The sequence below is a fragment of the Oncorhynchus mykiss genome, chromosome 1 (assembly GCF_057628025.1).
Source record: "Oncorhynchus mykiss isolate SJ-2025 chromosome 1, ASM5762802v1, whole genome shotgun sequence".
NCBI lineage: Eukaryota > Metazoa > Chordata > Actinopteri > Salmoniformes > Salmonidae > Oncorhynchus > Oncorhynchus mykiss.
In genome coordinates, this window is record NC_143022.1 from 77,553,829 (window position 1) to 77,580,940 (window position 27,112).

At 42.1% G+C, this 27,112-nt stretch overlaps 1 protein-coding gene across 8 annotated transcripts in view; it reads left to right on the plus strand.

Moving 5' to 3' along the window:
• Positions 1–25,265, plus strand: part of ebf3a (EBF transcription factor 3a) — a 73,357-nt gene extending 48,092 nt beyond the window's left edge. For 2 of the 8 annotated variants that reach the window (XM_021611351.3, XM_090240621.1), the window contains exons 9-16: positions 2,126–2,256; positions 2,459–2,585; positions 16,024–16,112; positions 20,960–21,025; positions 21,136–21,307; positions 21,426–21,611; positions 21,856–22,023; positions 23,519–25,265. In XM_021611351.3, the coding sequence (XP_021467026.1) occupies positions 2,126–2,256; positions 2,459–2,585; positions 16,024–16,112; positions 20,960–21,025; positions 21,136–21,307; positions 21,426–21,611; positions 21,856–22,023; positions 23,519–23,550 (971 nt within the window). In that variant the 3' untranslated portion in view covers positions 23,551–25,265. Of the gene's footprint in view, positions 1–2,122; positions 2,257–2,458; positions 2,586–16,023; positions 16,113–20,959; positions 21,026–21,135; positions 21,308–21,425; positions 21,612–21,855; positions 22,024–23,518 lie in introns of all 8 variants that reach the window. The other 6 variants (XM_021611371.3, XM_090240643.1, XM_021611347.3 and 3 more) reach the window with 3 other exon arrangements.
• The last annotated feature ends 1,847 nt before the right edge of the window (positions 25,266–27,112 follow it).

Consider the following 27,112-nt stretch of genomic DNA (forward strand, 5'->3'; position numbering starts at 1 on the left):
TGCTAAAGTTCTAATAGTTTGCCTAATTTCAGTTTATGTGACAAAACAAGCAAGTATAGTGTAGAGAATCATTGTACCATCTACACTGCTGTGAAATATATTTTCCATAACCAAAAATATTATATTTTTAGCTGTTTGAAAATGGTGTAATAAACCGAAAGTAAAATAAGCAAAAATTTGACTTAAGAACGGGAAGTATCGAAAGTATCGAGTGCACATAGAACAGATCTACCGCTTCTTAGACTTGCTTTCAATGACAATGACAGATCTATAACACACATTTCTATGTGAATGTGGTCAGGTCACCCAAAAAGTTACATATTGCAGCTTTAAAAGTACAAAGTTTAGTAATGCACAGACAGGCCTTGTTTTAGCCATCCTCATTCCCTCCCTGCAATGTCTATCATCTGCTGCGGGGAATTGTGAGTGTCTATCATCAGATCGCCTGCGCTGCCTGTGTAATCCACTTGGCCACGGTTCCCATTCAGCACATGCTCCCCTCTCTGTCTGTGCATTGAGACATATGCAAATTTTCAGGCAGAAGGGTGGACGGCTTAGGGCCCCGGTCGCTCCCTCTCCATGGGTCCTTTCTGTGTGTGGGAGGGGGGCGTTGGGATTTCCGAGGTGGTGTGTGTGTGTGTGTGTGTGTGTGTGTGTATGTGTGTATGTGTGTAGGTTTCTGGCTGCAGCTGCCCCCCAACAACCACCATCAACAATCCCCTCTCTCTCTCTCTCTCTCTCTCTCTCTCTCTCTCTCTCTCTCTCTCTCTCTCTCTCTCTCTCCATCTCTTTCTGTCTCTCTCTCATTCTCTCGCTCTCTCCCTCTCTCCCGGGTCCAAAGTCAATTTGTGTACAGTCATTTTGAAGGGGGAATTATTTGCCGTAATCGGCAGCACTGATGAAGGTCACCTCCTTTGAGGGGACACGGCGATCCCACAGAGAGATGGTCTTCTTTCAGATGCTCTGCTTAGCAATTAAGCAAAGCAAATGTCACTCGTCCAGACCTCAGAGATGAAATTCTGTAAGGGGTGATTAGCATGAAGTCAACAGCGCCTGTTAAAGTCCGATTTCCCGCAGTGTTTGTGTGTGTGTGTGTGTGTGTGTGTGTGTGCGCGCTTGTGCGCATATGTGTGTGTGTGTGTGCACGCTTGTGCGCTTATGCGTGTGTGCATGTGCGCTTCATGGGGAGAAAGCAAACATAACCTGCACAGCCCCAACAGCAAAGCAAACAAAGGGAGATGTCTTGTCTGTAGTGATCCATATAACAAAGGCAGATGGGGATTTACTTACTGAACTGGTGTGATAATAGGAGTTCAGCAATGTGCTCATATAAATAGTAGAACACGTTAAAAGTGTGCAGTTCACATTGTATTCACAAAATATAGATGTAAAAAGATTGCATGTAATATTGCTGTTTTATGGTTAGCTTTCATGCTATGCCTGATGTAAACGTGGTGTCAGGGTGAGCACCATATTAAGGTAATGCATCAGATGACAGGAAGAGTTTGATTAGATTATAATAACTCACAGCCCTCTGATGAACGGCAAAGCTATGTGGCAAAAGTCATGGCAGATGAAAAGCATTGTAATAAACAATGTGAAATGGATTGAATCGATCACAAAAGGCAAAACTGAGCTTGAATAATTCATGAATTTATTCATGTTGTGAAACTGCATTCTAAACAACACGCTAGAACGGAGGGAACAAAGACAGTGGAATGACATGAAACCAACAACATTGCTTTGGCTTGTCATTTACATTCTACAGCTTTATTCTGGACTCATATGAGATGTGTTTAACTTTCAAATTCTACTGTACGTGCAGGGCTACGCCTAATCAATTTTGATAGCTACATTTGCACTGACACATAATTTGCTACACCAAATCATTTCCCCTCACGAGCCCAGCGCTTAGCCTTTGTGAAGCGGACCGTTTGAAGGGTCTGCTTACATCACTCCAACATGCTGATGAATGATTTTTATTCTCGTGCCTAAAAGGACAAATCCATCATTCTTTCTCTCTCCAGGCTTATTTCCATGATATGTCTTTCTACTGGGATAAAGACATCAGGCTATTTCAAAGTGTAGGTACTGAATAGGCTCTTCTTTCCTCTGTGTTAAGCAGCCACCCCTTGCATCAAGGCCATCAGCCCCAGTGAGGGATGGACCACAGGAGGGGCCACTGTCATCATCATTGGGGACAACTTCTTTGACGGCCTGCAGGTCGTCTTCGGGACCATGCTTGTCTGGAGTGAGGTACAGTATTTTTTGTCACACCATTGATTTCATTGAATTTCAGCCTAGGTTTTAAGTATCTTACTGTTTTTACTAAACATATCCTACTAGAAACTGAAGCCTTTACTATAAAAACTAGTAACAATAGCCATTCTTTTGTATGTTTGTACGAGACCTTAGTAGGTATGGTCAGACTCAATGGTTCCTGTGCCCTGTCATCCAGCTCATCACCCCCCACGCCATCCGCGTCCAGACCCCTCCCAGGCACATCCCTGGTGTGGTGGAGGTCACGCTGTCCTACAAGTCCAAGCAGTTCTGCAAAGGGGCTCCTGGAAGATTTGTCTACACCGGTGAGTCAGGATGCTTAATGCTTCTTTCAGTCTCTCCTCCCTGGGTTTAGTGCCCTGACTATGCATCCTCTCTGGATGAAACACAAACTCTGTTCAAATTCCTTAAAGTAGTCACTGATCTGATACATTTGGATAAAGAAAACAAGGGTTCGCTGAAACACATAACTTTTACCACATCCAGTCATTTTGCATCTATGGTTAGGCTGGAAGTCAGGATGCATTTTCACAGTATAGGAACAGGGTCCCCGTGTCAAGGCAGTAATGATGGACTAACCAGGCCCCTGCTTTCTGGGTCTGGAATGTTCAATGTGTGAGAACTGCACCGCTAGCTAAAGGTGTTTGGTGGAAGGACTTCTATGAGTGCAACTTGATCTCTCCCTGAACTGCCATTAGAAGTCAGCGCTGCCAAGCTCTGTTAAATTCAATCTGTCAGGATAATTCACTCTGCCAATTATATTTCTCTCCTCACTTGTCAGATATGCATCTACTAATTTGTAGATTTTTTCAATATATTGTAATTATAATGAAAGTAGTGACTGAACTAGAGAGAAATAGAAGGATGCAGTTAAGGATATTCGTGAGCGTGTGTGTGTATGAGTCTTGTGTGAGAGTGTCACACCATAAGTATAGGCGGATTATCTTGGCTAACAGAGGGATGTGGTGGTCTTATCTGTCATCATTGGTGAGGAGGCAGAGGTCATGAGGGTCAGGGGCTGTCTGACCCGGAAGCCTCCGTCTGTTCTAACACCGATGGCTAGAATGAGACGAGGCGCGTCAAAGCACTCTCCCTCAAAAAAGTGGAGGAGTGTGGGTGAAGAGGGGGGGTGGACCCCCTTAAACCCCCCCCAGACCCCTTCCATCCTGGGCAGCTGTTTCTCATCAAGCCCCCCCCTCCCCAAGCCACCCGTTCCCTTCCCCTCCAACCGTGCAGTCTGGCCTAGCACTCCTGCGTTTAACCTCCCTAGCAGAAGCAGAGCAGAGGCCAACAAGGCACTGGGATAATGAAACAAGAGTGCAGTGTGCTGAGTGTGTGAGCGTATGTGCATATGTGTGAAGCCTGGGAAGGTGTATAAGTTAAGATACATTATTGGCTTCTATAGCACCCCGGTAAATGTGCCAGGTCTCTTAAGAACAGACCCCATTAGTCACACGGGCTAAGCGGATTGGGATGATTACCATCAGGTTTTACTGGGGGAACCTGTCCCCTTCTGGATCTATGTTGATTTCGTTCCTTTTTCCTTCTCTGGTTCCTGCTCTGTTCCAGTTAGTCGAAAGATACAATTAACCTGGGAGGCAATGGAAGTACAATTGATTAGTGTGGTGAATTAAAAGGGAGAGCCACCAATAAGACAAGTCTAGCTCCTCAGCCTACTGCTATTCCCAGATTGGATCACCCTGATTGTACCAGGGTCGACATGAAACTGTTAACGAGCTCCGGGAACTTAACGACAGAATTAACATGGACTCCAGATGTACAGTAATTGCGAGTTGATAGGGGGACATTACCTCTCGGACAGTTAAGTACAACGTGGACTGGCAACAAAAAGAGGCCATTCTCTTGTCATTTCAGTGGCCAGGCAACGTGTGGAAATCAAAGGTCCGTTTATCAAAGCTACCCTTCAAGCGTGACTTTGCGTCATGTCGTTGAGAGAATCGCTTTTAGACCTTTTCATGTTGACTCTTCTCGCCCGACAGGCCCTAATTGTGGAGATTTAACTCGCTCAATGTAATAAATTATCACAAATTACCAAGAGTCAACATAGAGTACATTGCAGTCAATTCTAACGGCAGAGAGTGGTGTCTTGTTGGATTAGTATTCTGGACCACCTCCAAAACTAACAATTCAGTCAGAGGATGTGAGCACCCTGTAATGTACATCAATAATCCTGTATGCGTTGAGTATGTTCAATCATGGGAACACCAGCTACAGAGACACATAATGCTGCAAAACTTGAGAGAATGCTTTATTTATTATTTATTGTAGTTAGCAATGTATATTTCACTGTGGCCACAGGCCTATTATCAGTAATACAACAATTGCTTCATAATCCACACATGCTTACTGTATCAATGTTTACCGAATTGTTCTACTTTAGGGAAAGGACATAGTGTATCCCAGAAATTGGTTTAATCAATGTTGTTTCCACATAATTTCAACCCCCAAAAATCTATGTGATGAGGTTGAACCAACGTGGAAAACTGATTGGATTTGCAAAAAGTCATCAACATAATAGCATTTCGTATTTTCTTTCCACCCAACCTTTAACCTAAATCCAATGACATGGTGACAGTTTCTGTTGATTTCACTTTGAATTCACATTAGTTGACAACTCAACCAAATGTAAATCAAAACTAGACGTTGAAGTGACATCTGTTCCCAGTGGGTTGTTGTGGCTTGTCCTGTATCTGATCCATGTATTGGTTATCAATTGGTCAGGGGGACTGGAGGATCAAACTAAGTTAGCAAGGTTAGCAAATCAAAAAGGGACAGGTCCAGCTGTCCTCTAGTCAATACTTCACACTTTATTAACTACTGCATAGAGGATCTGTGTTTGCTCTTAAAGGGCTTTTACAAAGGGCCGCATGTGACTTCAATTGGGTAAAACGTATGTGATTTCCTTTTACCATAAAGTTACTATAGGCTGACGCCAGTGCAAAAGAGTAAACTATCAGTAAAAACATTGACTTTGAAACCCTAATTGCATGAGAGCTTTTGGTTTCAAGCTAGACTTGATTTCTATAAGAGCTACCCTCCCAGGACCACTCCCTATGGAGACCCTTAGTAATATGAAGTGCTGGCACTGCTGCTAACACACTCAGCTACTATTTATCCTAATCAGTGACATCCCTATACCCGGGAATTGTGTTCAAATGAACCCCTAGCTCGCCCCAGAAATAGCACATTAACCGGGACCCCATTTGTCATGGGTAAATTGAGGGTCAGTAAACGTCGCCTGTATCCTCTATTGGGGATCCAGGACATGCATCATAACGTTAGGAGAGAATGATAGATGAAGGGTAGCTGTCATACATTTGTCAGCGGGAAAGGAACATTATTTGCTAATTTCCCAAGCTGGGAAATGACAGATTGCTTCGTTTTCAGACCTTTGGTGAGCAGTTTGGTTTCTGTGTTATTAGCAAAAGTCAAGTGTTTTTTTTTCTTCTCCCTATAAGGCTGACTGTAACGAGTGCCATTTATCTGATCTCACAGAGGGCTGCTATGTAACACACTGGGTCTGGGTGAAGGGTTTTGGATGATGCTGATGATGCCCCATACAGTGAGCATCTCTTGCCAGGTATGAGTTGAGGCTAGACAGCCTTGAAGGCTGATGAATCACAAAGTTTTCTTGTCAAGGTGACAGTATCGACTCCACTGCACCAGAATCTGACAAAATGGCTATACGGCAGTCATTCATCAACATAAGGACAAAGGGGTCATGGGTGATTCACTGAATACTGTTGGAGATCAAGACATGTCAGTCTGGTAGGGGATGGAAAATAAGGTCGTTAATACTGTATGTACCTTCAGAAAGTATTCATACCCCTTGACTTTTTCCACATTTTGTTGTGTTACAGCCTGAAGACAAAATTAATAAAAACATATATAATTCTCACCAACTACACATACAGTGGGAAGAATCTGATCTTCGTCGAGGTCACAACAATAGACAAACACAGTCTGCTTACACTAATAACACACAAACAATTATACGTTTTCATGTCTTTATTGAACACACCGTGTAAACATTCACAGTGCAGGGTGGGGAAAGTATGTGAACCCTTGGATTTAATAACAAGTTGACCCTCCTTTGGCAGCAATAACCTCAACCAAACGTTTTCTGTAGTTGCGGATCAAACCTGCACAACGGTCAGGAGGAATTTTGGACCATTCCTCTATACAAAACATTTTCAGTTCCACAGTATTCTTGGGATGTCTGGTGTGAACCGCTCTCTTGAGGTCATGCCACAGCATCTCAATCATGTTGAGGTCAGGACTGGCTGGGCCATTCTGTTGTTGATTTACTTCTGTCTTTTGGGTTGTTGTCCTGTTGCATCACCTAACTTCTGTTGAGCTTCAATTGGTGGACAGATAGCCTTACATTCTCCTGCAAAATGTCTTGATAAACTTGGGAATTAATTTTTCCGTCGATGATAGCACGCTGTCCAGGCCCGGAGGCAACAAAGCAGCTCCAAACCAAGACGCTCCCTCCACCATACTTTACAGTTGGGCAGAGGTTTTGATGTTGGTGTGCTGTGCTGTGCCTTTTTTTCTCCACACATAGTGTTGTATGTTCCTTCCAAACAACTCAGCTGTAGTTTAATCTGTCCACAGAATATTTTGCCAGTAGCGCTATGGAACATCCAGGTGCTTTTTTAGAGAACTCCAGTGCAGCAATGTTTTTTTGGGCAGCAGTGGCTTCTTCCATGATGTCCTCCCATGAACACCATTCTTGTTGAGTGTTTTATGTATTGTAGACTCGTCGACAGAGATGTTAGCATCTTTAGCTGACACAGGTTTCTTCTTAACCTCATTGAGCATTCTGTGCTGTGCTCTTGCAGTCATCTTTGCAGGATGGCCACTCCTAGGGAGAGTAGCAACAGTGCTGAAATTTCTACATTTATAGACAATTTGTCTTAACGTGGACTGACTTTTAGAGATACTTTTGTAACCCTTTCCAGCTTTATGCATGGTAACAATTCTTAATCTTAGGTCTTTCTGAGATCTCTTTTGTTCGAGACATGGTTCGCATTAGGCAATGCGTCTTGTGAATAGCAAACTCAAATTTTGTGAGTGTTTTTTATGGGGCAGGGCAGCTCTAACCAAAATCTCCAATCTCGTCTCATTGATTCGACTCCAGGTTAGTTGACTCCTGACTCCAATTAGCTTTTGGAGAAGTCATCAGCCTAGGGGTTCACATAATTTAAACATTCACAATGTAGGTTGGAAAAAGTGTGTGTTCAATATAAAAAAAGAACATTTGTGTGTTATTAGTTTATGCACACTGTGTTTGTTTATTGTTGTGACTTAGATGAAGGTCAAATCAAATGTTATGTCAAATGAATGCATAAATCCAGGTAATTGAAAAGGGTTCAAATACTTGTTCTTGCCACTGTAATACCCCATCATGACAATGTGAATTTATTGAAAATGAAATACAGAAATATCTAATTTACATAAGTATTCACACTCCGGAGTCAATACTTTGCAGAAGCACCTTTGGCAGCAATTACGGCTGAGTCTTTCTGGGTACGTCTCTAAGAGCTTTCCACGTCTGGATTGTACAATATTTGCCCGTTATTCTTTTCAAAATTCTTCAAGCTCTGTCAAATTGGTTGATTGGTTGATCATTGCTAGACAACTATTTTCAGGTCTTGCCATAGATTTCCAAGTAGATCTGTAACTCAGCCACTCAGGAACATTCATTGTTTTCTTGGTGACCAACTCCAGTGTAGGGCCTTGTGCTTTAGGTTATTGTCCTGCTGAAAGGTGAATTAATCTCCCAGTGTCTGGTGGAAAGCCGACTGAACCAGGTTTTCCTCTAGAATTTTGCCTGTGCTTAGCTCCATTCCGTTTATTTTTTTATCCTGAAAAACTCCCCAGTCCTTAATGATTTCAAGCATATCCATAACATGATGCAGCCACCACTATGCTTGGAAATATGGAGAATGGTACTCAGTAATGTGTTGTATTGGATTTGTCCCAAACATAACACTTTGTATTCAGGACAAATAGTTAATTGCTTTGCCACATTATTTGCAGTATTACTTTAGTGCATGTTTTGGAATATTGTTATTCTGTAAAGGCTTCTTTCTTTTTCACTCTGTCAATTAGGTTTTGTGGAGTAACCACAGTGTTGTTGCTCCATCCTCAGTTTTCTCCTATCACAGCCATTAAACTCTGTAACTGTTTAAAAGTCACCATTGGCTCATGGTGAAGTCCCTGAGTTTCCTTCCATTTCGGCAACTGAGTTAGGAAGGACGCCTGTATCGTTGTAGTGACTGGGTGTATTGACACACCATCCAAAGTGTAATTAATAACTTCACTATGCTCAAAGGGATATGGTCTTTGTGGTTGAATCTGCGTTTACCTTACAGGTAATTGTATGTGTGGGGTACAAAGATGAGGTAGTCATAAAAAAATTATGTTAAACACTATTATTGAGCACAGAGTGAGTCCATGAAACTTATTATGTTACTTGTTAAACAAGTTTTACTCCTGAACTTATTTAGGCTTGCCATAAAAATAGGGTTGAATACTTATTGACTCAAGACCTTTCAGCTTATCATGTTTTATTAATTTGTAAACATTTCTAAAAACATTATTCCACTTTTACATTATGGGGTGTTGTGTGTAGGCCACTGACCAAAAAAAATGTAATCCATGTTAAATCCAGGCTGTAACACAACAATATGTGGAAAAAGTCAAGGGGTGTGAGTACTTTCTGAAGGCACTGTATATTGTTAAAAGTAATGCTATCCTACACTGCAAAGCTCACAATTATGAACATTTATGTTGAGTGTTGATGTTTACTGTAATGCTTGTCAATCAATCAATCAATCAATCAAATGTATTTATAAAGCCCTTTTTACATCAGCCAATGTCACAAAGTGCTGTACAGAAACCCAGCCTAAAACCCCAAACAGCAAGCAATGCAGATCAAGATGCTATGCATTTTACATGTAATGCAATGAATATTGATGTGTACCTTGACTGACCTCTTTATCCTCACTCAGTTGAACAGAGATCCAAAGTGATATAGTCTTCAAATCTAAAATGAAGCCCTTTGCCGCACTCCAAGCAGAAATGGTTGGCTTTTGACAAAAAAACTGCAGTTCAGTAAACATGGACTCCTTTATCAAAGCACATCAGTCCGGGCCTTGTGCTGTTCAGTCTGTGTATCGGGTCTAACCTTACAGCTCCCCTCCGCCCTTCAGCCCAGACTCTCTTTGAAGTCCCGGATTTGGAGCAGATCAGATACAGAGCCTCCTCACGGTTTCCTCCCCTGCAGGGCAGGGTTTGGTAGCAGCTAGTCAGGGATGGGGTGTGGCCTAGACACACTGTAAGATTCACTGTAATCAAAGGCATTCACAGAGGTATGTAAACAATGTAAACAGATCTGTATAAGAGGGGCTTCCAATGGCATCTATTTTAACCTAAGAGTGTAGTGTAGTAATATGAGCAATGTATAGATAGCTGATGTTGCCATCACTGTTACTCAGTTCCCCTGTCTGTCTCATTTACAAGCCTGGTATTTAGCTGTAGCTCCTCATGAGTGACTGAGACACTCGTCACCTAGTTACACAGTCTCAGCCAGAGAGCCTTTGTGAACATGTGCAATGTTTCAGGAGAGGAAGGTCCTTTCGTCCAATTAGAGGGCTGACTTGACACACGCTTTCCCACTCCTTCGTTTTCAAGCAGTTTGTCAGGTAGACTTTGAGGAGCACACTGTGACATTATTTCACACAGTGGAATCATTAACAGTCCTGGGAAATCCTGCGCTGGAAAATGTATCGAAATAAGTGGCGGCAGATGAGCGTGTGTTTTACCGCATTGCATCCCTCTGTAGAATGTACTGCAAGGAGTGGCTTTACAGTTTAAAGGATAGTATCAGTACAGGGGTGTTTCTCTGTAAGGATGATAGGCCTATTCATTGATTTGGATTTAATTGGCACCTCTATAAATTGTACTGCATTGTTAGATACAGGGGTGGCAGGTAGACTAGCGATCAGAGAGGCGAGCCAGCAACTGGAGGGTTACTAGTTCCAATCCTGGGTCTGACGGGAGAAAACTGGTGGGAAGTGAGCTGGTATCAAATCCTAGATGCTATTGCGTGCCCTTGAGCAAGGCTCTTTACTTCACAGAACAACTACTCCACGGGTGCCCAGTGTGACCACCCTCTGCTCCAGCCTGTATATGTAGAGGGGGTTGGAATAAAAGCAGAAGTCAAATACCAGTTGGACCTTGTGTACAATTGACGAATAAAGTGATCTTAATCTTAGATGATGTCTGTTTGGTAACTGTTCTCCATTTTGATATTCCTCACTAAGGCACAGTATTAGTCCTGTGCAGCAAGATAGATGAGGTTTCTCTCCTCCCTCCCCTCTGTGCCCCATTTTCACTATGTTCCACACCCAACGGGCTTTAAAAGAACTCCATCCCCATCCCCCTATTCCCCATCCCCACACACCCACCTCCACCACTGCCTTTGATTGAAATTCATCTCAAGTTTATTGAGAAATGAATGAGAGATGCTGCACCGTATTGACTTTGAGAGGATAACACAACTCATCTTGAATGAGGGGGAAAACGCAGCGGTAATTTAGCCATCATCGATTTGGCCCCGTCCATGTATTGATCTTCATTTTACAATATTAATTTGCGGCTGCAATCAGCTGTGAAGGGAGGCCATTTGATTTCTGTTGGACGGGAATGTGTGAAAGTCCCCCTCTATGTCCTTTGAGGCGGGTACCACTCACTTTAGATGTCATCGCAGGGGAGCGAACAGGTGTCTCCACTAATTTCCAATACAGAGATTAAGGGAATTTTGAGAGTATGGAATTGTGAACTGATACAGTACATCCCTTCCATTTAACCTGTGTTAATTACATTTGATCTGTTGCAGAAGCAATATCTGGTGGAATTGTAACTGTCGCTTTATCTCGCTGTATGTATCAGCTCAAAGTTCATGAAATTTCAATGAACATTGATTTCTCTCTATTGATTCATCTTACTGGCAGATCTTTGAAATGTTAATTTCCTGCTCAACCTGAGACTCCTGGAGATGGAATAACTCCCAGTTAGCTTGGCTTGGATGGAGAGCATAATGGTCAGTGTTAAATGCACTGGTTTGGTTTGCTTGGGTTTGCCGTGAGTTAAGATTGGTTGGTTTGGTTTGAAGTTGGGTTCTGACTGTATGCTTCTTTTAGATCTCTCTCCACAGTGGAAATCTACAGTATATTACTGAACAGCGAGACCTCTAAATGCCTCATGTTATCCCTGCAGCTGTATCACCTGTTTAAGTCTCCACCTATTTACCTTCAATAACACAGAGTGATATTGGCCTTTTTCATCCCTGTTTGATCCTATTCATCTCAGTAAAATTATGTAATTTCCTGTTGTGATTGTGATACTATCTGTGACCCATATCTGTGTTGCAGCTTTAAGATGATCTCAGGTGCCCATGAGGCTTCAGGTGGACACTATCACAAGTTACAAACTCACTAAAACTTAGTTCGCCTCGTTCTGTTTATCTGCTCCCCTTCCAACTCCCTCTACACCTCAGTATAATCTGTGGTAGAGGGAAAGAAAATAAAGACGTGTAGGACGAGTGGAGATAGGCTCCAAGCAGTTAAGGATAATTAGTAATAGCTGGCAAATGGCAACAAGGCTAGTATTTATCTCCAGGAAAGATAGAGTTGTCGTAATAACCAATAATGGCTGGCAAGAATGCTAGTGCTCTTTGCAAACTTCCATTCCAAGACCACAGACTTAACAAGGAACCATTTCCCTTAAATGTACTGCTTAGCTCAAACATTTTCCCCTGTTACTGACTGTTACTGCAAGCCAATACAGTACATGACTTCAGTACACTGCCACATACTGAGAGCATGCAGGCGTATTGCCATATAAGCATTTTCATCTGCCAACGGCGGCCATGTTACATTGCTCCTCTAGAGCGGTTACTCATGTCCTATTTCTAGAGTACATGGAGAAGGAGCAGTAGACCGTGCTCAGATGCATGTTTGGCCATCCATTCTGCATTTTAAGCAAAGACACTGGGCTCGGAGCCTTCTGGAGTGAATGTGTTAGGAGCATGAACGGATGACAGAGTAGATTAAGGGCATTAGATCAAAATACGATCGGGAAGTACACATGCCAGGGAGAGGAATTCCATTGAAATCCTGCCATAGATTGTGTGTGTGTGTGTGTGTGTGTGTGTGTGTGTGTGTGTGTGTGTGTGTAGTGCTTGAAATTAGATTTGATATGGTCACAGCTGCACACCAACTCATGCATTCAATTTTTTACAATTCTGAAACATGACCATTCACTCACTAGAGTGAGGAAATTACTGAAACATTCATAAAGTTTCCACTCAGCTTTTGCATCCAAAGAATGAACTCTGCTGGGCATTTCCATTTTTTAATCATGTGCATCCTATTCAAAAGTGACAGTAATTTTGCTTCTTCAGCTGTAAACTATACATCAAATAAAACGCTATAATGATTGGCATGACTTTATTGTTAAGTGCTAAACATTCTATTATGAACACAAAACAATTATAGCTTCTCATAAGTGATGAGGAAAATGCTAAGTTGAGCTAAACAAGGTGTTTCAAGCTGAATTGCAGGTTCAGAAGACGAGAACATTTTTATTGGTCTATTTCATTCACTTTTTTTCCACACTCTTTCTTTATTCTCGCTCTTTATAACTGGCAAAGTATTGAAATGCAGCCCTTGCCTTACCTCGCTGTGTCTCTTTCTCTCTAATTATCCGTGAGGTCAGTAGGCAAAATGGGGAAGAAGCCAGGAGATCAATACAAATTATCCCTGAGCAAACCAGTGCTGACAGTTTGAATTGCAGCATATGTTTACCCAAAATCAGGCAATTTATCTTAATATCAGCCGAGTAATGCAGCAGGGGTGAGAGGTCAGACAATCTCTCCACCTCATAATTACCCGCCTCTAAAACAGGAAAGTGGTATTGATTGGCCGCGGGCCGGGAAGCGGTCGTGACTGGAACGTGCCAGCCCCCCCCCACACACACCACCACACACTCTCCAGCCAGACTTCCACCCAGAGCAGGATTTATGGGATGTGTGTGGAGGGTTTCATGTTTCCTCACCGTGGCTGAGAACCCTCGCAGGGGGGCCAGCTCCCCTCCCTAGTCTACTCCAGCTCTCCTCTCCTCCTTAGCTTACCTCTCATAACACTGCACTGGGCTGGTAGAATGATGGAGATGAAGCTCATGCTAGCATGCATGCTGGCGGTCCAAGGGCATCCTAGAGTACAGAGCTACAATATACTAAAGGGTTAGAAGAAGGTGTTGGGAGGTAGGTAAGTTGGGGGTGTTTGAGAGAGTATAGTGGTGTATGTATCGTAAAACGGAACTCAAGTTTGATTGTTAAGAAATCAACCTAAATTAGATGGAATTTATTCAACTCAAATATGATACATACTATAATACAATGTAATCATATATTTAATGTACAGAAATAATACAAGTGCTCAGTATATGTCGTCATCAGTCCTTATAGGATTATTGACAGTTTTTGTCTCTGTGTGTACATGGTCGACTACAGAACTGTCAACTCATCAACTGACAGCACCGTTTAGCGCTAATGCAAGTCTCCATCAGCTGTCAACGTCATTTGCATGAAATCGATAGCAGATGGAGGTCTGTGTCACCAATTTCATTACGCGGGGTTGTTACAAAGATCATCTCCATGATAGATGAGATTTCGACACGTCGACATGCACTGCTCATGGCCCAGAGTTGCACCCCAATCACAGAACCTTGAGACATGCTTTAATCCATATCTTAAAGTGCAAGAGATAAGAGACATCTTGTTTACTATCTGTGGTATGTGATGCTCATGTTCTAGACCCCCTTTCCTCCTAGACGCCATAGTAGTTCAAGTAATTTAGTGTTTTCAAACAGAAATGATAGAGAATTAAACGTCAACTATGTTTAAATGTGTTTGACATATCAAGATGCTCAAAAAGGTTTTTCAAACGACATACTTCAGGATTACTGTAATTGTAAATACTTCCAAAATATGCATACTTCTCCTTTATTACCCTGGTTTTGTGGTGTAGCTAGCTACTGTATCTGTACCCAGCATGCCCGGCTGCAGTGTTGAGTGTAGTGCGTTGTGCAGTGTAGGCCCCAGCTGAGGCAGAGGACAGGAGAGCATGATGCATCACCCAGTGAGAGCCTACTGACAGCCGGGGATGATTGATGGCCTGATTATGGAGTGTTTTTTACAGATACACAATTTACATCACACTGGGCAGCGGGGTCTGGCAGGGCTACAACACACACACACACACACGCACACGCGCACACACACACACACACACACACACACACACACACACACACACACACACACACACACACACACACACACACACACACACACACACACACACACACACACACACACACACACATGCATGCGCCTTGCGGTGTGTTCAGAAATAACAAAAGAAAGAGGGCAAAATCCCAGCTAGGGCCTTGTCATGTGAGATCAATACCACGGATCAATCCTTTATCATGGAGAAAATGGCGTTCCCTCACGCTCTAAAGCGGACCTTTGTCGTTCCGGGATGCATGATGAGATGTCAAATCAGATTTCCAGGAGTGTATGTTGTGACGGGCGGTGTGTGGTGTGTTTGGTTGTTGGAAGCTCACTTTATGTGGTCAACAGCCCTGTACCTGTCTAGCAACGATTTGGTAGGTTGTGTGTGCGTGTCTGTGGCTCCCTGGTCTGTATGTCAGTGGCTCTGGCTGTACGTTTGGCGTTTGCGTTTATGTCCTCTCGTGTTCAGCAGGTTCTGCGAGCCTTATTCCGTTAATGCTGAAATTACATGCTGAGTAATGAGTGATGGGCCAAATTACAGGCTGAACAATGAATAGAGGCAGGCAGCTCTTATTAGTCTCCACAGAAAGCCATTGATTTATGACGCACCGCCGCACTCGTCTGAGTTACTCTGCTGAAAATTATATCTACATTGAGAAGTGATGTTCTCTATTAAGTCGTTCCTTCCCCCGTTCCCCCTCCTCCCCCTTCCCTCTCTCCCTCCTCTCTCCTTCCTCCCCCCTGGCCTACGGGTGTACATGATTGTTTAGAATCAGTGAGCGCTGTAAGGAAGCCTTAAATTACCCATTATGACTGTCAGACATAAAACGCCTTAGTCTTACCAAAGTCTGGCTTATGATTCATTTACTTTGTGCCTCTGATTCATAGCCCAATACGGCTCGCTGCTCCAGATTACTATTTGAGGGGTGGGTGAGATTGATCGCTCTGTGTGATCTGCTGTAGTATTTCAGTAGAGCAGCGGGGTGGTACAGTAGGTGCAGCGTTGGAGTGACAGCAACTCACGCTAGATCAATTTGTGGACAGGCCTTTCACAGATTATTAAAGCTTGGTTTGATTAACACACCCCACTATGTCATTTGCACTCAATATTCCCTGGAAGATAAAAAGAAGAGCGCCCTGTGAGAAATATGCGACCTGCTCTAGACTGATGTACTGCATCATGTCATCATGGCTATTTTGCTCAATTAAAATGTACCTGGAACCAGGGGATTTGTGACACTTGTGACAGAGTATTCCTACTAGTTGCTGTGCATTGCAGACATTGGTTTATAGAGTAGTTATTTACTTCACTACACATTGTCTAACCATTGGATATTTATTTTTTATTTTTTTAGCCCTCAATGAGCCAACCATCGACTATGGATTCCAGAGGCTGCAGAAGGTCATCCCCAGGCACCCGGGTGACCCTGAGAGGTTACCAAAGGTCAGTGTTACATCTCATCTTCACAAAAACAGACAAAACAACACCACAGACACAACAAACCACACCATACACACACCAAAGCTGCTAACCCAACAACATCCTCAAAGACCAAGAAACAAAACAACATCAAAAGAAGTTCAAACCTTTTAACCAAATAGAAATACAATATACAAACACTCTGGTGCCTCCATCTAGCATTGATTTGGGATTGTATTGGTTTAGTGAGAAGCGAGAGAGGGAGGCATGCGTGTGGTAAAATAGCTCAATCAGACATCTTTCCTCTCCAGTAGTCTGTGGAGATGATAATCTACTGGTCGTCTGGGCCATCATTACCCCACTCATGTTTTCCTTTCATTCTACACAGCTCCATTTGGTTTAATCTGTTGTTTACATGACTACGCTCGTAACCCCCCCCCCCCCCCCCCATTTTAGTGTGGCTAATAAGGCCAGGGACACATTATAATGCGTTAGGTCTCACTGCTTTCCTTAGAACTCAGTAAAGGTATTGAAAGACTATTTATTTCCAAATGCTTGTGACACTTTTTTGGCATATTTCAACATGAAAACGAAACTACATATTTCAGCCACTCTTTGATTCCTTAGTATTTCGATTGACTCTGATAAAATCTATTACTGGGCTCATCTGATTGCGACCCTGCTAATTCCCATTGGGTATAACTGGCATTCCAGTTGCGTCAAGTGTAATATTATGACTGATTAGTTTGCACAGACTCCCTTGGCATGTAGTAAAGTGGTGACCACCTCAGAGTTTTAATATGACCATAAGGCCTTTTAAGACCTTATCTATTAAAGCCCAGCATGCAACACTGCAATATCATTAACGTCCAACGGACAATTTAATAAAGACCAGGCTGTGTGGTGTAGTATGGACACTGGGCTAAGTCAATGGGAAGATATACGACATCGCAGCCAGCAGTCTCTGGTGCACAATATGAAGTGTTTCAATTAGACTTTAGTCCCCGTGGAAAAACAACACCTGGACATGAAATGTTACTCTAATTTCAACAGAACATTTTGTAACCCAAAGGAAAGGTTCACTTAGTTTTTATGGCTGTGAGTTTCTCTCCAAGTCTCCCTGCCCTGGGTATCTATCTGTCTGCATACTCAATTTAGTCAGTACATCTACAAAAAAAGTCAAATCTACAATTTGAATATGACAAGGAATACAGTGATGCATACTTGTTTTACAGCATCCATTTTTTCTTCTTGGAGAACAAAATGCCTTTTGGCGATAAAACAATCTTTCACTCAGAATCTGAGATGAGTTTCCTCAGTGTGCTTACTTACCTAACATAGCAGGGTCTCCCCCCAGCCCTCACATGGCCCAAGCTCAGAGTGAAATGAAACCCTGCACTTCTAATAAACAATATACATATTTGATTTGCTCTCTAATGGACCCAAATATGGGGTTCAGGGGGCCAAGTAAATGATCCTACAGAGTGATTCATCATTGTTAAGCTTGCCATCGGAGGGTCGCCTCTCGGGTTCAACAGCAAATTCTCAATATAAGAGCCTCAGGCTAGCTAGCATGTACATTGTGAACGAGAAGAGATACTGCGTGAAGAGAAGAGACATTATGGGCTGCAGGTGAAGCGAAGAGACTCTATAAAAAGGAGATAAAGCTGGAGGAGGTGAAGTATGCATTAGCTGAAAGGCAAATCGACACCGGCCCCCCCTCCCTCAATGACTTCACCCTCCAGTTGATAATATTACGGCGCTATTGATTTCCACCAGCCTTTTCCCCAGGACCAGTAAGACACGTGGTAATTGTGAGGAGACAGAAAGCCAATATGGGCGTGCTCATGGATTGCAAGGGATGCACGCTAATATTGTTGCTACACTGAGAAAAGGGGGGAAGTGTGCTCTGATTGAAGTTTACCTTGTAATTTTAAGACAACATTGCAGATGACAGACTGACCCTAAGGGACAAGCAGCGATATAAAAATCCAATGCAGAGTCCAGAGTGAATATGAAAGTAACAAGTGTGAACAGTCAAGTGATGCGAAAGGAGATTTGTTTGTGGGCATGGCGTTAAGTGAACAGAGACTTAGGAATTCACCCTCCTTTTTAAGATCTTGTTATAAAACAATTTGAGATTCCTCCCATAAAAAAAATACAATTTATAATACCATTTTGTGCCCTGTGGCAGTAATGGACAAATAGACTAGATATCACATTGTAACACACTCAATTTCTCCTTTCTTCTGTAACAAATTAGATTCATTACAAAATTAAAAGCAGAAACTCAATATTGTTTTATTATTACATTGATTGCATTCGCTTCTCTCTTTTTCCCCCAAAATGAACACAAACCTATTCTTTTCCGAGAAAATAAATATTACAAATGTGTTCATGTCAAGCAATTATCCATGTATTTAAATGAATGTCTATTCTTGTGCTCTTTGAAGTACCTACATCTAATGGCCCTATCCTTCTGAATGTATTCATTACCTCAGGCTAGAGCTAACACAGTAATTGCCTTACAGTTTTATAATGGCATTACCACTCCAAGCTACATAACCTGGGCCCGCTTTTATTAACTGTGATAACATAAATACACAATCCTAGCTAATCTACCATGTGGAGAATCACATTTAGAAGGGTTTTAGGCTACCGTGTAAAACATGCAATACCTCAACATTTCTCAAGCCTTTGTCAGGTAACAACAGTTCATTTGATGGTTTTAATGGTGTCTAGATCTTGGCTGACCTGTGATCAGTTGTTGAGCATGTGTAAAACGTGTAGAACAAGGAATACCAGAAAAGCTGTCATGCCTTTGTCACAAAACAAGAGATCATCTACGGCTTTAATTGTTTTCAATTTAACATGGGGTTCTGATATGTCTGTCTCCATGACAAGAAAGCCAATTACATTTTATGCTGAAGCAGTATCCAGATTTACATGGAAATGCCCTCAGAACGCCATTCGGTGCTAATCGTATTCACAGCGTGAGCCGATACGCGTGAAAGTGTCTCGTCGGAAACAAAACAAACTCCTTGGTTGATTGGGTATCACACTTCCCATCATCCTCGGATATGACTAGGCTACCACTTAAGCATAGCCCTGCGAGTGAGCTTGGTTAGTTAAGACGCCACGCGGTAAACGACAGATTAAGGATGAGAGGCAATATCGTTTTCTCTCTTTTTTTCCAAGCTGTCCTTATGTTGCTGCTGCAAAGTACCATATGGACAAGGATGGAGAGGAGGTTTTCAGAGAATGAAACATGGCTTGCGAACGTGACAGTCTTAATTGCTTTAATTGTTGTTTGAAATTGAGAGGCATGTAGAAGATCTTCAAATATGATAGAATAGATTATTGGTAATTATTAACTGCAGGAAAAAGGAAAGAAAAAACACTTTGTCTCACTCATCGAGCAAGAGAGGAATCTGTTCTGCCTGATGAGAACACAGCAAGACAGCTGGTCCTCTCATTTAGTGAACCTGCTTCATGACAACCATAATTCTTTATTTGTATGCAAACTAGATGCATGCAACGTTGCGCATACACACCAATTTCAGAGGTAAATGCTCATTTTAAAGAGAGCCACCCATCCGGTAACTTGGTGGATTAAGCTCTATGTTTCTATAAGAGCATGGCACATGCTAGAAGTGGCTTCTACAGCGTTTCATCTTGATAAATCAAGGATTTTAGGAAGATATGGCTCTTCGGGATGAAAGGAGGCCCATACACACTCCATACACGCTCCATACGCGCTGCCTTAGAAACGCAGGCCAAGTCTTGGAGGCCGCTGTTTGAAGGCGCGATGGCTGTGTTTACATTCATTTACGGCAGCTGCCGTCTTAATCCCAGATTGCTATTGCCAAGTGATGGAACACTTCACACAAATTACTGAGGCCCGCGAAGGAAAACACGCAATGTGGGAAGAAAACAAGCGCCATCTGAGATGTTTCTAGTGACAGATTTGCATCGCTTTTAACCGGGGTTCTGACGGAAAGTCAACATACTGCTGCAATACAGCAGGTGACAGTAAAGAAGCATTCAAATAAAACACCACAGCAATAGCTCAAGCGTGTCTTTGTGAGAATAAATGCTCCTAAGTGGAGGAGATGCTTTTCCTAACATATTGCTTGGAGCATCACACTAAACAAAGCAGTGCTGTGCTCCATGAATGATTTCATTAAGTGCTCAATTCAAAGAGCAGATAAAAGCACACTAACACGCTCTATTCTGAAGTAGAGCAGGGAACAGGATCCAGGGCCAACTCCTTCTCAGTGTTAAGCACCAAAGCAACATGGCTAATCCTTATTGGTGAAGCAGGGACAAGCATGCAGACATGGATAAGAACACATCTCATGCATCCATGTCCCCGAGGCACAAGCACCCAGACTCTCGCTGGATGGGAAGTCATTTGTGAAGTCCTTTACAACAGCCAGTCAAAGAGGTTAATTGAAAAATGTCTTAATGTCATTACGGCAGAACTAGATTAACCCAAGCTAATTCACTTTATTGTTCTGAAGAAAGGAGACTCCAGTGCTGAACTCTTGTGCAAACGCAAGCCCTGAATTAGAGGGTGAGGTGTTGTTTTTAAGGCCTACGCTGGTTTAATTAAGAGATGGGACATTATTCATTGTTCCCAGTGGTTCTAGGAAGAGTTGGTGGCCTAATGCAGTGTTGGTGCCTCTCAATACAGGGTCACTTTTATTTAACCACCTAACAAATACCTCTTATTGTACATATATGTGTAAAAAAATAAAAAAGACTCTAATTGTTACATCCCATGTCATGGTGTTTGTTGAACAGTGTCATTGAACATAGTCTGCCATCAACATTTCAATAATGTCTGTCTTTCCTATTTTTTAAATCAGGAGGTATTGCTGAAGAGAGCAGCTGACCTTGTTGAAGCCTTGTATGGGATGCCCCACAATAACCAGGTATGCAGACTGACAGACACACACGTCTTACAGACAAACGAAGCTACCATAATGGATGACTGAGGGAGAGCAGCTCAATAACTCTTAACTTCTCCCTCCATGTTTCACAGGAGATCATTCTGAAGAGGGCAGCGGACATAGCGGAGGCCCTGTACAGCGTTCCCCGTAACCACAACCAGATCCCCTCTCTCGCCAACACAGCTTCCCACGGCATGATGGGAGTCAACTCCTTCAGCAGCCAGCTAGCAGTCAACGTGTCTGAGTCCCAGGGAAACGACCAGGGTAAGTGGAACTTATGCTTAGTGGTCAAGAATCATTCACAGTCAGCTAAGTAAGTCATGAATTAAATAATAAATTAATCCTTGAACCACCCCATCCTCCTCTTCTTCTTTGTTGGTAGGCTACAGCCGGAACACCAGCAGTGTGTCTCCACGAGGGTATATCACCAGCAGCACCCCACAGCAGTCCAGCTACAACTCTGTCAGTAACAGTATGAATGGCTACGGGAACTCTGGCATGTCCAACCTGGGAGTTTCCAGCTCCCCTGGGTTCCTCAACGGATCCTCTGCCAACTCTCCATATGGAAGTGAGTAGAGCTGCCATCTCAGACCTGTTCAGGAGGGAGCAAAGTTACACAATGTTCAGATGGAAATGTATTGTGTTAGACTTGTCTGTCAGGTAGCGAATCAGAATCATGTTAGACTCTATTCTTTACATTTCTATAGGCAATGTTCTGAACGTTTCACCTCACTGAATACAGCCCAGTTTAGTCCGACAGCATGTTCTTACCCCCCCACCCCAAACCCTGCCCCCCCATATCTTGTGTGCAGTTAAACAAAAGAGCGCCTTCGCCCCTGTGGTCCGACCCCAGGCCTCCCCACCCCCTTCCTGCACCAGCGCAAATGGCAACGGACTGCAAGGTGAGCCCCCCTCACCCCCTCATCCCTTCCCTTCGGACTACTGGGCAGATACCGCGGCTCATGCCTCTGTCCGGTTTGGTGAGGGACTAATCATTACAAATATGCATTTTAACAGTCTGCAATTTATTATTTACACCTTTGAGGTTACATTCAAATACACAAGCAAGCATGAGGGCACACACATGTAGACACACACACATGTACACACACACACACACACACACACACACAAACACACCAACATAAGCAGACATGCAAACACACCACACACACAACCCATCCAGTATAGCAAATTATATATTCCAAGGTCTAAGGACAACACCTTCCCAGACTTGTTTTAGTAATTATGTTTATTAGGTTTTGTGTGTGTCATGACCAACATGATTGCTTTGAAAACAAGCTTAGCCGTAGTGTGCGCCCCAAGATTAATAACATTGAGCTTAATGAAGTGGGAAATTAAAGTTCATCTTGCTACACGATCATACTTATTAATACATGTTGTGCAGAAATTAATGAGCAATGCCTTGCCATCATCTGTGCTGGCAAACTTAAAAGCATTCCAACCATGACACTACAAATACTCAATGATTTTTCATCCTGGCACTTTACTAGCCACCTAATTGTTCAAAATGTGTGAAATACTGAGTATATTAACTCTCTGTATAAGCTAGAGTTGCTAATGATATCCTAGCAGATGGTCTGGGTAAAAGAATGGAAACTACCTTTGATCTCTGTCTAAGCTTGTGGATAATGATTTTGAAATTGGAGTAGTGTAGTGACTGTGGAAATAAGAGTGAAATGCAGTGGCTCCATCTTCAGTATGGAGAATGGTTGAGTCTGAGGGGAGTCAGATCAGTCTGAGGGGAGTCAGCTGAGTCTGAGGGGAGTCAGATGAGTCTGAGGGGAGTCAGCTGAGTCTGAGGGGAGTCAGATCAGTCTGAGGGGAGTCAGATCAGTCAGGGGAGTCAGCTGAGTCTGAGGGGAGTCAGCTGAGTCTGAAGGAGTCAGCTGAGTCTTTGGGGAGTCAGCTGAATTTGAGGGGAGTCAGCTGAATTTGATGGGTCAGTTGAGTCTGAGGGGAGTCAGCTGAGTCTGATCAGCCTGAGGGGAGTCAGCTGAGTCTGAGGGGAGTGAGATCAGCCTGAGGGGAGTCAGTTGAGTCCTTAAGTGACGAAAAGCACAGCATTGTGGGTAGTGGCATGTTGTTGTTCCATGGTCGGCAGGGCCGTCTCTCCTAGGAGTCACTGTTTGCCATTACCTCAACACCAGGAGGAATATCACACGTAGCCACGCTGGCCTGCTGGGGCCTGAAATGTCAGAGCAAGAGGGAGGCTTTTAAAACGATCCTGTTAGAGAGGTTTGCACTCAGACATGCACAGACACACCACACATACACACGCACGCATCACACAGACGCACATGCACACATACACACAGTCTCACATACAACATCATAACTTAACATCTGTTTTAAAGTTCCAAAATGTAAATAGCTAAATGTTTTGCTTATCCAATTGAATACATTGGAAAGGGTGAATTTGCTGAATACAATTTCTCTCTCTCTCTTTTCCAGCTATGTCCGGTCTGGTTGTACCTCCAATGTAAATGCACTTTCATCTTCTCAAGCACCAATCTTCTCACCACGATACAGGACACCCCTTTATCACACAGCAAAGACACTGGCGTAATCTAAAATACTGAGGATATAGTCAACATCTTATTCTGTTTTTAATGAAGATTCAAAACATGATTTTCTTTTAAAAGACTATTTCAAGAGTTAAAATTTGGACATTTGGACTAAACATTTCATTAGGAACTCAACAATTGTAGCTTTTTTCCCTCATTTTTTTCTCTCCATTTGATCAACCTGGAAGAAGACAAAGGACGATGGAGTGAACGTTTTGCATACCTATCGGGTTGAACTTGGGCTTTGTCCAGTGAACCATATACTGGAAGAAAGTCTGTGGACTCATCATTTGGTTTTAATGTAAACACTGATGTACATTTACCTATGAACTTGTTTGCCTCAGAAAATGTTTTTTTTTGTTTTAACTCTCTTTCAATAGATTCACAATTGTGTGTCTTTATAATGTGACTTTTTTGTATTTTTATGTGTGAGAAAATACAGTGGGGCCAAGAAGGTTTAAGATTTTCAACTGGAAAATATATGAGATATATAATGTAGAAATCAATCATAAAATACAGCAAATGCAAGTAAATGGGTGGGGCTGGGTGGGTGGGTAAGATTGTGTCATGTTTCATTCATACATCTTAAATTAAATGAGTAATTTATTGTAGCTAGAAATTCATCTTCGAAAGTGAAAATGATCTTGGATTCAATAAGTACACTGGCGTACATAGAACGCCTGGCTAGAGCTTCCTTTTAAGCAAGTGTGTTTTGCCACGTTTATTTTGACTTTTTTGCTAGCACTGTATATTAATGCATTCCTAGGCTACTGTGAAGTCTGTTTCTTGTTGAAGAGGGCCATCCTCTTCCTTCTAGCTCCAAATCCCCTTATGTGTTTTATATGTGGTTATAAACTTGTAGAATATTGTGAGATTGCCAAAATTGTGCTAAATATTTATGCATCTGTCTTTTTTTCCCATGTTATTTTAGATCAACAACATTTAAAGCAAAATTAACTCCATCTAAAATGGAAAGTAGTTCATTGTCATATTTCCGTTCCAATACACACTTGCGCTCACTTGAGGGAAATTTTGTAACATATCAACTATAAATATTGTATTTATCTCTGATATTTTGTATATTGCTTTTCATTATGTATGTATTAATTGTCATGCCCTTAATAGTGATGCAGCACAGAATTTCAGCCAAGAACTGTTGCCTTCATGTTTTTTTTTGTATTTGATAAAATGCGATGTCCATATATTTCACATGTATCTTCAGAGTTTTGTTACTCTGTCAAGACTCTCTGTCCATTTTTTAAAAGGGAAGTCAAACTTCATTGTTTATTTTTATATTGATTTTAAATTATCTATACAGACCATTTTTGGAGAAAACTTTGTTGGTTGTATTGTCAAATAAATAGTTTGTGACCCATATGATAGTTGTTAAGATACAATAGAAACAATGTGCATGAGGGACAACCTTGGAGGAAGGGACTCCATTTGTGGTAGTATTTTCTTTCTGTTTTGTAGAATGTATACAAGTCACTTTTACTCACCACTTATGACTCTGCCACATAGCTTAAATGTGTTTACAGGGAACAAAAATTCAAAATGTCAAAATTTGGAATGGAAACAGAAATGAACAAGTCATGTTTTATTAAAATTTTCAGTAAAAAAAAACAACAAAAAAACTTGCTACTGCCTGTGGATTTCTTCAGTTGTTTCCTTTACCTGAAATACAACAGCAAAAGACAATGATAAAATACAGAGAACACTTTCGTACATGAAACCTTGGATTGCCCCTGTAAGAACCAGGGATGTCCACTCTCTCCATGGTAGTTTCTAGCCTTTAGATTCAGAAACAGGTTAATAGAACAGAACTGCACACAGATTTCTTTTGACAATTTTTGGGGAAGATTAGAAATACGTTTTAAAAGAAACTTAAAACGGATTTCTAATCTTCCCTAAATAGTCAACAACAAATCTCTGTGGGGTTCTGTTTTACTCTATTGACACAGCAATTTGACTTTGAGGCACATTCCTTTTGATCTTTATATCGGCATGGCTCTCTACTGCCATGCTTTAAAATAGCCTGTTAAATGCATTGTAGCCTTTCATAAATGGCGTGAGCTTTTTATTCAAAGCACCCTAAAGAGGCTCCATTAAAATCCCTCATTTCATTGCATTAGGCCGCCTAGTTAATAAAGAATCAATACATTGAAAGAGCAAGGTTATCCTTTGTCTATAAGGGGTTGGTATTGTTTTGAAACTCATAGTTTGAACTCTGAAAGGGGGCCCTGTGAAATCTATACTCATCAAGTGGGTCAAACAGAGATAGAGAAGCGACGGGGAAGAATAGCACCTCTCCTGTAAAACAACTAAACATCTTATCTGGATTTCTGAGTGGTCCTGGAGACCAGGTCACAAAATGTCAATTTCTCATCAAGGCAACAGTGTCCATGACCATCTCACCCTATAATCACGTTTAAGTGAATGCAAGTTGAGCAGGAATCAGCAAATCCCAGTTTATTATGCCAGCGGAATGCATAGATGTCATGGCACATAAGATAATGCAGGTGATGCTGATAGTGTGAGGTCAGATACACCAGAGAATGATACTGCTATTTCCACTGCGATCGCTGTGTGCGTCAAAAGATTCCCTTGTTAATCTGACGTGTCTGATAACAATAGTCATATATCTGCTTCCTGATGTAGTATTATTTGTTTCTGGCCTTTTCTCTCTTCAAAAATGTGAAAACCTAGTTAAAAGGAAGAACTCCATCCATCTATTCCATATAAACAGTTGTTATCATTTCTTGTCCTAGCATACATTAAGTGTTATATTTACAGTATGTCTGGGATGGGCAACTTTGATGGGGGTGGGGCCTCAAAAAAACGGAAATCATCGTAGGGGCCGCAGTGGCTCATGGGTTGAAATTGCACTTGTATTCTATGTATTCTATTATTCTAACTCTCAACAGTAAGTTGAGACCCCGACTGGCCTACAAAAGGGGGGTCGCAGGCTGCCAGTTGCCCATCCCTTATCTATGTCTATCAATGAACAATGATTTAATGTGCATCTGAGTCCTTTAATAGTAGGATAACAAACATTTTGGTGCATGCCCAGTAATGCCAGGCAGGAATATACTAATGCTTGGAAATCAAACCAGGCTCTCTCTGTACCAAAAGCCAGTCCATAGCCACAACACTCAATCACAGTGAGAGCCTCTTTATTGGAGAACTCTAATGGCCTGGCCGCCCTCCACCATGCTCTTAATGTGTGCATTCAATATTTATAAATCCTGAGTCAATAACGCCCTATAACCAGGGCCTGTCAGACACCCACACTCTCCAACACAGGCTGGGGTCAAGAGGTCATGCAATCAAAGGAGGCCAAGGCTCACCACATCCATACAGTATGTTGCTACTCTTATCAAGACTTTCCTCAGTAGTGGTTATCTGTCAAAGGAGAGAAATCTTAACAGCTCACATATTGTTATATTTTAAAATACCACCTCTTCATTACACAAATAAGAAG